We start from the raw sequence: 11,639 nt of genomic DNA on the forward strand, positions 1-11,639 counted from the left end.
ACTGTAAGTTTAGCAAAAGCTTCAACGTAGTGCTAGTTGTTTTCATTATTGTAGACAAGCTATTATTGTGGATTATAGATTTCTTTAAAACAAGGTTGCCAGACCGAGTACTCTTGACTTGACTCTTGCCTTGTTGTCAAGCAATTAGACTTTTCAATAACTAAATTATTATTATTATTATTATTATTATTACACACACACACACACATACACACAAATGAAATATTAATCAATGACAATGATGGACCACTGAAACCAGTTTAATCAGAAACATTGAACAAAAATGTATATCATATTACATTTTTCTAATGGTTCTCACAGTTTTTGATGTTAATTTCAGTAATTAATAAAAACATGAAAAAAAATTGTCACATTTGTGCGCTGAAAAAGAATGTTTACATTATTTTTATATAGAGAAAATGCATCTTAAAACCAGTCAATTGTCAACTGCAAAATTTAAACTATTATATACATTAAAACTCTGTCACAGTACAGTATGTCATCTGGTTTGAAAATGCTGCAATTTTCAAAATTAATGATAAAATTTGAGGTGCTGAAATTATAGAATAAGTATTTCAAACAAAATTTTCATTGAATATTGAAATATTGTTTTTACAAAGTTGCGAAGATGTACAAAAAGTAGAGGTAAACATTGTTTAAAAAAGTATACATGCCAGTACATTTCATTACTTACAATTGATGTAAACAATTGCAATTGCTACCATTTATCTAACTTTAAACTTATTTTGGTACGTTTTGTCATTGAGACTTACTATGCTTTTAGTGAAATCCAGTAAACCACCACTATGTACTAAGTTCAATTCCAGGAAATTTGGCTCTATAATTAGACCACAACTCTCAAGTAGGTATCGCTGCAGCCCAGAGACCTCCAAGTGGGAGGGATTACACTGCAAGTAGGTTGGGTGACCTCCAAGTCGGAGGGACTTAAAATACAAGTAGGTTGGGTTTAGGTGGTTTAGGTGTTGCAGATATTATTAAAACACATCAGGTTACTGTGATATGGGGTTTGGGGTTGGGGTAGGTGTAGACGTTAATAAAACACAACAGGTTACTGTGAGATTGGATTTAGTGTTAGGGTAGATGTAGACATTCATAAAGCACATTGCACAATATTGGACTCTGAGTCATGTAAAAGACGTTAAATAAATTAAAGCTCCAAGTTTGTACAACCCACTTGGAGCTCGAAGGCCCACCCACTTGGAGCAGGCTCCGACCTCCATTTATACCCTTCTTATTACTCTCCTGCTTAAAACATCTCAGAATAGGGTGGACCGTGAAAATATTTCTGGTTAATCCTGCTCCTACCAAGATTAAGTAATTTATAGGGTACAACTGTTGTTTAGATCTCTCTTCCATTGTAAGAACATTTAACATGTAATGATGTTTCCAGCTAGTCTATGTATGAAATTAAGGAAGGCACAATGGTTTTACAATACAGCCATGAGAAACCATCTACAAATGCACATATAAATCAGTCTTATGGATCTTTACTCTGCTGAAAAGGCCAGGATACCACACTCTTAGTTGTATTTTGTATGTAGGTATCCATCGGAATTTTTTATAAGCTTCTTATTCATGGACTTAATTCATTCTTTGTCAAAAGCTCTACCAGAAAGGTCTTGCTAGTCACCTGCTCAATTAACATGAGATAAGAAGTAACCAGAATCCATTCTAGTGGTCTTTTCAGCAGTGTACAGTATTTATTTTAAGTTTTTTTTTCAGATCCTTTTCAAGTGTTTCAGTTTACTAAAATTGTCAGTTCTGATTGATGAAATGGATTATCTTGATGGTGTTGCACCTTTATATGACAACAGCCCTGAGGAGACGGAAACATGTCATCAGCTCTCGTGGAATAGGGGGTTGGATCTCATTACCATCGAGACGAAGGTAGCGGAGACGTGGACTCTTCTCCTCCAGGTGATCATCGAGCACACCAGGTGGACAGATGTCAGAGCTATTCACGCCTATGAACATGATCAAAAAATATATATCTTACTTGAAATACTAGCATAAAATAGTTGTATACAATGTCTAAAGCAGCTGCCTGGTCAGTCAATATATATATTTATATGAAAGAAAGTTTAAAAGGTGGTTTATTCCGCATTGCTGACCCTTGATTTATAAAGGGACTAAGCCAAAAAATAGGAAATGAATGAATGAATGTAAGTTTAGAACTCTGGTAAAGTACTTACTCTTGATCTTATTGTGGTCTAGATGCAGGTGCTCCAGTCCAGAGGAGATAACAGGCACCTCTGTGAGTTGGTTGTGAGAAAGTTGTAGATCCAGGATGCTGGAAAGGTTAAACACATTTTTTGGGATACCCCCATTAGCTAGCTTATTGCGGTTGAGCCTGAGAGACGCGACTTTAGGAAGACCCTTGAAGTACTCAGCTGGAATCTTCTCAATGTTGTTGCCGTCCAAAAAGATTTGTGTAGTTGTGGGTGGTAGGCCAAGAGGCATACTGTTTAGCTGATTCTTTGCTAAATTGATCTGGATCAAGTTATTGAGGCCTTTTAGACTGACCTCTGTGACTGCATCATCTTGTAACTTGTTGCTTTGCAAATCCAGCAGGGTAAGATGACCCATTCCAGAGAAGACACCGGGTGGGATCTTCGAGATTTTATTTCGGGACAGCCTTAACTGCTCTAATTTGGCTGGCAGAGGAGATGGAATAGAAGACAGCAAGTTGTCTTCCATGTAGAGATGAACAAGGTTGGACATTGCTCTAAGAGCATCTACTTCCAGGCCTTCAGTTGTGATTTTGTTGCGGTTGAGGTTTATCCACTTTAGCTGTGTGGCGTTGCGCAGAGCATTGGCTGAGAGAACATCAATTAGGTTGTTTTGAAGGTACAGGTACCAAGTGTAGGGGGGGATGACAGGTATACTTTTCAGCCCCTTGTTGTCACAGTAAACCGCATTAGGGAAGTTGGGAGGGCAGTTGCACTCTTTAGGACATGCCTGGAGTTGAGACATCAGGTGCTCATATGGAATTTCATCAGAGTGGACTTGGCTGGTCAAAAACACGGCCACAAATGCTACCAAGAGTACCTCCATAGTTAGGTTTAACCTAAAGAATCATAGAAACAGAGCAGAAAAACAAAATGAGATGTTAACAATATTAATAAAACTTTTAGACATTAAACGAAACACTTTATATTTGTACTCACTGCAGACGTCACTAAATCACCCCCACCCAAAAAATAAAATGCTTGATCTCAGGGCCTTGAACATAGGTTACTATCGCCCATACTAAAAATAGCATCTACCTTATATAACCTCCAGTTGTCTCTAAGAAGATGACCTCAGTGACTAAAAATTAAGAACATCCTCTAGTTAAGATTCCCCGTGTCTCCGTCTTTTAAGTGGTAATCCTCTTAAATTCAGAATATGCTGCCAGGTCAATCTTAATTGACTCAACTATGCCATAGTACTACTCTTTCCATTCACAAGGCAGTTACATTTTAAACAAACATAAGAGTTCATATATGACAGTGACTGACTAGTTCTGAATACAATAAGGTTTAAAAAATTCTTATCTAAACATGCAGCTCAACTCCTTGTTCAAGCTCTTGTTCTCTCCAAACTGGATTACTGCAACTCTCTACTAGCTGGGCTTCCAGCTAACTCTATCAAGCCTCTTCAACTGCTCCAGAACGCAGCAGCACGAGTGGTCTTCAATGAACCTAAACGAGCACATGTCACTCCGCTGCTAGTCCGTTTGCACTGGCTGCCAGTTGCTGCTCGCATCAAATTCAAAGCTCTGATGTTTGCCTACAAAGTGACTTCTGGCCTTGCTCCTCCTTATCTGCTCTCACTTCTGCAGATCTATGTGCCCTCCAGAAACTTGCGTTCTGTGAATGAACGTCGCCTCATGGTTCCATCCCAAAGAGGGAAGAAATCACTTTCGCGAACGCTCACGCTTAATCTGCCCAGTTGGTGGAATAAACTCCCTAACTGCATCAGAATAGCAGAGTCACTCGCTACTTTCAAGAAACGACTAAAAACTCAACTATTTAGTCTCCACTTCACTTCCTAATTTGCAATTGCCTCTCTGAATATCACACTAACTGTACCCAAAAAAAAAAAAAAATACTAATACTACTAATACTTCCCTTCTTAGACTTTACAGACCTGAAACTTGCCTATAGCACTTATTCATTGTTGCTCTTAGTTGTGTAAATTGCTTCCTTGTCCTCATTTGTAAGTCGCTTTGGATAAAAGCGTCTGCTAAATGACTAAATGTAAATGTAAATGTAAAATTATCAGCGTTTTTTTAAACCCTTAGTTTTCATTTTGCAATATCAACACACTACAAACTAGGACCCTTTTGAAAGAATTTTAGTGGAGATTTCATTACATATTGATGTCCAACAAGTTATTATGCTATTACAAAGTTTTTTTTGCTGACATAGCCATATATTATTTGGCTTAAAGTTGTCCAGAAGAAATCGACAAAAAAAAATCATCTTATCTGCTAGTACTTTAAATACATTGTTCTGGGCTCCAAGGGGATTTCTGGAGATTGTTTTAAATGGACAGCTTTCGTGCAGTAAACCTGAGTTGTTGTCTAGTACTGGATACCAAGACATTGGCTTAAGTAGAGCATCACCTGTAAAAGTCTCTCAAATTCAAACACATTGTGTGGACATTAAACAACAGCCGACATCTTGAGTACCCTAAAAGAACTCTCGTGCATAGAGTTTTAGATCAAAGATCTAGAGCCACAGATCTGGAGATCAGTGGCTTTTTTGCTGGCATTCGCAAAACTGACACTACACACTTGCCAACATTTTCTAATGCACATAATCACAAATTCTAAAGACTTACCGTTATCTTTTTACGTCTCTTCTACTGTATCTCTTGCTTTGGGGTGTTTCGATCTGAGCTACTCTGCCTCTCCTGCCCCTATTTGTAGTGTCAATGGTATCCCATGATTCCATCATAGACAGACAAACTGGATACAACCTTAGCCAATCATAGCCTCTTGAGATCAAGAGTCATAATCCTTGAGGTCTGACAGTTCTTAAACCGCTGTGTTGGTCAAAAGAAGACATGAGCCTTGGCCCAGTTCTAATTAGGTTAATACGGGCCTATATACCCTGCTGGATCCTACATCCTTTTATTCATCACCTCTCATAACAACACCTGTCTTCTGTCTTTCAAGTAAACAAATGTCTGTTGGATTTATCCATCCATATCTATTGGATAGTGGCCTTCCAGGACCAGAGTTCTCATCTAAATCTCACAAGGAAATGTAATTATTTTTCATATTGTCAGAAAAGTGGCTAATTCGTACAATTTCATTTGTTTGAAAACGTTGGCAGACGTGCCTCTCATTGGGGGATAAACAAACCATACTAAAATATTCAAATGAGATGTACAAAGGAATACTAATTAGCTACTACTAAATCAAAACATTACAAATTACTGTAAGATTGCACTCACTGCTCTAGCTTTTGTTCCACTATAATTTTCAGCATCCTCACTTACTTCGTAAGGACTCCCAGTTTGATTGGTTAACTGTTTTAATTTAGCATATGCTTCCAATGCAAATCAGAAATAATCTCATTTTGCTATTATTTGTTCCCAATTCCACTGACGACAACAACACCTTACCGTGTCATTGTAATAATTGTATAATAGGCTTCTCCCGTCAAAGTCTAGGATAATTTGTAATCCAGTAGTATCTCGTGTCAATGATGGTGCTGTTCTATCTTAGAACCTGTGGTCTAAAGGGCAAAGAATTAAAACACCAACCTAATCCAATTATTCACAGGAACTTAAAAGAGCTCTAAACACATAAGACGTCTGTGTCAAGGTGCACAACATTAAATCTGCAGCTAAGAGCGTTAGGTTGCAAAATGCAGGACATGACAAGAGGTCACTGTCAGGGTAGCAATTAGTATCTAGCTGAGGAAGCTTTAAGTCTATTAAAATACTCTGTGTCTTTGATCTGTTCTCAATACAATTAAATTGACAAACATCCATTGCATAATTACAACAGTGAAATGTCAAAGACTTGCTATGCAGTTCATCTAGATCACACTACACGACTAAACCTAAATGACTAGTAAGCCCCACATTGTAGCAGATGTCAGCTATTTTAATGTCTGCACCTGTTAGACTAGACACAGCTTATAGATTTTAGACTGGATTTGCGAATCACTCAGTCTTCTGAGTTCTGAATCAACAATTAGTAGCTGCCAAACATTTTGGTTTAAGGCTGATTTATGCTTCTGTGTCGAGTGATTGGCATGACCCACGGCACCTGCCTTGCGCGTAGTCATGCATTTATACTTCCGGCATGCTGTTTGACACTTCTGAAACATTAGCTGGTAGTAGGTTTTTTGTTCCTCTGTGTCCAGTTTCTTTATGGCTGTTTTGTTATTTCTGAACACTACTTGTATCTAAAACTCCTCATTCAGAGGCGGGAACTGGCGGACGTGCAACAACTTTAGTCAAGGTGAACATAAAACAAAAGTTTCCATCTGGAGTTTCTTCACGTGACTTAACACTTGTAAACAATTGATCCATCAGGCTCACAGCTCTCAGCACCACCCACGCTCATCACCGTTACGAAACTGACCAATCACAGAGCTTGCGCTACAAGTGGTTGCGATGTGTAGTTACGTTTTTTGAGAGGTGTCGGCGTCAGCCATGTCTAGGGGGATGCGACCACGCAAAGGCTGCGCCAAAGTATATGCATGCATTCGACGCAGAAGTATAAATCAACACCACTTTTCCAAGCTGTAACTTTTAGTCTTTCTGTAATGTTTTGATTTATATTGAGCAGCAGGGAATAAATAATCACAGTCTTTTGATTAGAGCAGTGCAAACAGTTTTCTGCTAAGTGCTAATGCTAACTCTGTCAAATGTTTGACAGTACTTTCATGACACATTAACATTATAACTATTAAAATCTGAGACTATTAAGCCATACCTGAACGCAAAGCCTTTTTTAACAGTTATTTTGGTCACACTTTATTTGGATGATCTGTTTGTTGAATTTAAGCTACATTGCATCTACATGCCAACTAATTCTTATTAGATTATAATTAGACTGTTGGGTTAGGGTTAGTGTAAGTTGACATGCACCTGCGAAGTTTCTTAAAGTCAGTTAAATTTCTGTTGAAGGACCTGTATCAACAGATATTAAGCAGACAGTCTACTAATACTTTAATGGACCATCAAAATAAAGTGTTGTCATTATCTTTGGTTAACACTGACAAAAACATTCAAAAGAAATAGAAATTGATCGTCAAATTTAAATGGAACAAGCATAAAATCCATCAAACATGTAAAACAATAATAATCATAATAATAACTGAGAAATGCCAACATTGTCAAGACAGCTGCATGACATTTATCCTCCACCTAAACCAAACCATATGCTTTTGAAGAGATTTAATTTCCTGTTTGGGGCATTGTATTGCAGGCAGTTAAGTTAATTACTCATAGGTCTAACATTTGGCTCTAGCTCAATGGCTAGCGTTCAGTCCAATTTCAGTCTTTCACACCCACATAATTCAAAAAACCTGATCTGAACAGGAAACTGAAATGAAATCAGCTTTGTCTAATTATTTTAGCATACAACAAAATGCTGCACTGGTGCTTTCTTAGATAGAAAAGAAATAAACAGCACACATTAATGTGAGCTTTGCAAAAAGAAACAACTTAGAAGTGAAATTATTCTTTACATGTTGAAAGTACCTGTCAACTGAAAAGAAGAAATCGGTGACTTTCCTCAAAAAACATCATACCAGTACCATGGCATTGGGATGATAAATGGTCATGCCATAGTATTTTAGAACCAAATAGTATTTAACCAAAAAAACAAACAAAAAAAAACTAGGTAAGTTAAACAAGGTAAATTTTAAACTCTCTCTAAGACTACGAATTTGATATCTCAATACTACAGAACTGAAAACCCATGAGAGCCCCTTACACCTTTCACATTTATTGCACTACCACCACATAAAGAGCAAAAGAATGAAAACATTACCTGCTCATCTCAGTCACAGAGCTGATTTGGTTTGTGGAGGTGGAGACGGAGTATGGAGTATTGGGGTGTTTTGGGGTTGTCGTCTCTCGATCCGCCTGTTCTCTTCCCCAGCTTGAGTTCAATCTGCAGAATCTCCTACTTTCTTTCTGGCCCCGACAAGCATCAGAAGACACAGCCTTATTAGATTACCATTGTTGGTAGTGCGACTTCCCCAAGGCCAAACCTTTGACATCAGCTGGTGAGCTTTGGGAAAGGGGGTGTGGGAATGTTTGACAGATATGCGTTGAGTTGTGTTTCTGCAAGAGTGCACTGGGTACTTATTACTAGCACAGTACTTTTTTCTAATTCTTTGTGCACTGAGGGTCTATAGAGAGGTGGGGTCCCTGGCAAATATGATACCCTGCAAGCAGTTGCAGGTGGCTTTGAGACTTTTAACTCTTTCTTCTCAATGAACATATCTCATCTCCATCTGACTTGGGGGGATCTTTTACACCCCGGTAAACTAGGTGACCCTGGAGCCATGCACATCGTTTAGCTGTCAATTTGCACTGATGGAGACTCGTCCCAACCCGTGAAAGGTGGAATTAAGCAGGAATGCAAAAACTGGTGAAAGGTGGAAAGATGTGTGTGGGTTAATCCAGCACTATTATCGTATGCTAGAAGATCTTGCTCAATCTTCGAGTTCGTCATAGCTTCAGATTAAATGAAAGGGCAGTGCATAGGAACCAGGCAACATCTGTTTGAACATCTGGAATCCGTTGTGGACATTTTAAAAAATAGAAAAGGGAAGTGGGATATATTAAGTTTGTGACACTGATTAAAGTCCCTCTATATTTGGGAAAGAAGCAAATCCCTTTCCTATTCAATGGACGTTTTTGTAAGTAATATAAGAGGACTCATGATTTCTCTTCTCATGTACTCAATTCTCTTCTTATTTGTACAACCAAAGTGTTCATCCTTTTTCAGATTTCCAGATGCTAGGCCATGTTGAAAAATGAGCAATGTTTTGCCCCGTTACACTAGCAATGTTAATAGCATGAATACATTGCTTTTTGGAGTCAGACATTTTATATGAATTGGTTCAACTGGTTCAGAAAACCAATATGAATATTTCAGTCACAAAATGGACTGATTTGAGACACTGCATCTACTTGATATTAAAGAGATAGTTCACCAAAAAATGCAACTAAAGTTGACTTTTTTTAAAAAAAACTCTGGGGTCTATCTTACGTAACTAAGAGCTTAAGTTCTTATAGGAGACTTCCCCTTGGAAAAAATGCTTGTGCATGACCAATGCAAGCTCAAGAATGCTCCATAAACCCACTGCAGTGCTTGGGTAAGAATGAGTCCCAAAAAGACTGCTGTTGGATGTGAGGGAAATCTGATCATCTTTAGTCATAGTTAATTTAACCCTATCCAAATGTAAATTGTAAATACTTCAATATAGAGTAAACAAGCCAACTAACTAGCTGCAACCCAAGTAAGGCCCAATCCCGATTCTATTTTTGTACCCCTAGCCTTTTCCCTTGGCCCCTTGAAACAGAGTGTGAAGGGGAAGGGCTTCAAAATTTACCCCTAAGAAACGGAACACCACTGCAACACCTGTACACATCATCAAATGTCATCATGATCTCTTGCTTCATATGAGATCGACTGCTGTAGTTATTCCAGTTGTGTTATTTATGGGCATTTATCTTCAAGAATTCACTGAATGCATTTATCATGTTATCATAACGATATAACATGGCAATATGCTCGTAACTGTGCTGTGCACTTACACCCTGGCCTTATTCATCCATGTAAACACAAAAACAACATTAACATTATAGCAGACACTGTAAAAAGCTCATTCCCAGCCACTAGATATTTCTGACAGGGTATTCCAGTGTCAAGTGACAATATGTTGTGGGACTGATATACAGGAGACATTATTGGGAATCATAGATAGCAAAAATTACAGCTTTTTTTTTTTTTTTTTTAAAGCATGACGGTAAAACATGAAATTGGTTATGAATGTATTAAAATGTATGCTTGTTTGTTGTAAACATTTGTAATAATGACAAAAAAAAAAAAAAAAAAACTAGTTTGTGCATCTCCTGACTTTCTTGTGCAACCATACTGTTGCAGTAGGTAGTGTATTCTGGGAAATGTTTATACACTCTGGTTTTGTTTATGTTCCTGAAAAATCTTAGTTTCAAGGGCTATCTAGCTCTTCCCTTAAGCCCCATGCCTTCAAGATAAAGAGAATCGGGACAGGGGAAGGGCTAAGGGGTAGAACTGGGATTGGGCCTAAATATTACATCACTGAAAAGACTGTTGGTTTTGATCTTTGACAAGCGCCACACTCGTGTTTCTCTCTCTCTCTCTCTCTCTCTCGCTCAGTTATAGCCCTTGCAAGAGCTAATTTGAGTTCAGCAGCTGATCAGTGATGCACTAAATGCTCTAAAGCAGGGATCCTCAATCCTGTTCCTAGAGATCTACCTTCCAGCTAAGTTCAGCTCCAACTCTGATCAAACACAACTAAACCAAGTAGGATCTGAAGGAGCACTTGGTAAATAAACACAGGTGTGTTTGATCAGAGTTGCAGCTGAACTCTGCAGGAAGGTAGATCTCTAGGAACAGGATTGCAATCACAACAGTATGATCATATGCTCTTGGAATTAATTACAAAGTGAGTTTGCTACTGGGCTACAAAATTGTTCCTCACATTGTTGCACACACTTAGGATTAATATAAGATTGGACACAAAGTGAGCTTGTTATATTCCATTTAAAACTCATTTATACCAAGTGCATATCAGGCCAAGGATTTATATCCCAAAACCATTCTAAGAAAAGAAAATTGTAGAAAATTGTAGAAACCACTGGCACCAACAAACTAATAAAGCTTACAATGCTTTTGGGAAATGCACTTAAACAGAATCTTGCTTACCTCTTGAAACAAACTGTCCCATGAACCAGTTGAAGATAAGTCAGACTTGCCATCCCTACTTTACAGATATAATGCAGCTAATTGGTTATTTGAAGTACAGATTTGGTTCTGTCCTCGATCAGTTATTAATCATATGTTGGCAAATCTTACAGCATCTTTCTGTCAAATGTAAGGTAAACCCCCACAATTTTCTCGCATTTAAAGCAAAGCTTGGTTTAAATAAGGGGTGTCCAAACTTGGTCCTGGAGGACCGGTATCCTGCAGATTTTAGCTCCAACTTGCTTCAACACACCTGCAAGGATGTTTCTAGAAAGCCTAGTAAGAGCTTGATTTTCCAGCCCAGGTGTGTCTGATTCGGGTAGGAACTAAAATTTGCAGGACACTGATCCTCCAGGACCAAGTTTGGGCACCCCTGGTTTAAATGGACCAAATGTTTAGAGGTATGTGCCATAACTTCATACCTAACTCTTTTTAAATAAATATATGATGAATAATACTTAAAATGTAATTATTAATTAATTAATAATTAATAAAACACTTTAAAATGCATCTAAAATGCATTTAGAAGGTTGGGTGATATTTATTTGGACCTAGAAATGCATTTCAACCCAAAACAAATGCATACATTACTGACAATATGACATGTAGCGAATTAATTTTAATCATCCCTTTATGGTATCTGTTT

General features: G+C 37.9%; 1 protein-coding gene across 2 annotated transcripts; it reads right to left on the reverse strand.

The window, feature by feature from the left end:
• Positions 1–244: 244 nt before the first annotated feature.
• kera (keratocan) lies at positions 245–8,148 on the reverse strand. 2 transcript variants are annotated; one of them, XM_087247338.1, is made up of 3 exons: positions 4,849–4,903; positions 2,214–3,088; positions 245–1,985 (listed from the first exon to the last, which is right to left on the reverse strand). In XM_087247338.1, the coding sequence occupies exons 2-3, from the start codon at positions 3,073–3,075 to the stop codon at positions 1,822–1,824; spliced, it is 1,026 nt and encodes a 341-aa protein (XP_087103464.1). In that variant the 5' UTR covers positions 3,076–3,088; positions 4,849–4,903; the 3' UTR covers positions 245–1,821. The 2 variants fall into 2 exon arrangements, with proteins under 2 accessions (XP_087103464.1, NP_001020719.1); NM_001025548.2 differs by lacking the exon at positions 4,849–4,903 and adding an exon at positions 8,024–8,148 and having other exon boundaries at positions 1,732–1,985.
• Positions 8,149–11,639: the final 3,491 nt, after the last annotated feature.

This window comes from Danio rerio, chromosome 4 (assembly GCF_052040795.2).
Source record: "Danio rerio strain M-AB ecotype USA chromosome 4, GRCz13ab, whole genome shotgun sequence".
NCBI classification, from domain to species: domain Eukaryota; kingdom Metazoa; phylum Chordata; class Actinopteri; order Cypriniformes; family Danionidae; genus Danio; species Danio rerio.

Bases quoted from the DNA above. Each gene is read 5' to 3' on its own strand.
- kera (NM_001025548.2), bottom strand. The intron at 1,986-2,213 runs GTAAGTACTTTA...TCATGTTCATAG, and splicing joins AGACCACAATAAGATCAAGA to GCGTGAATAGCTCTGACATC.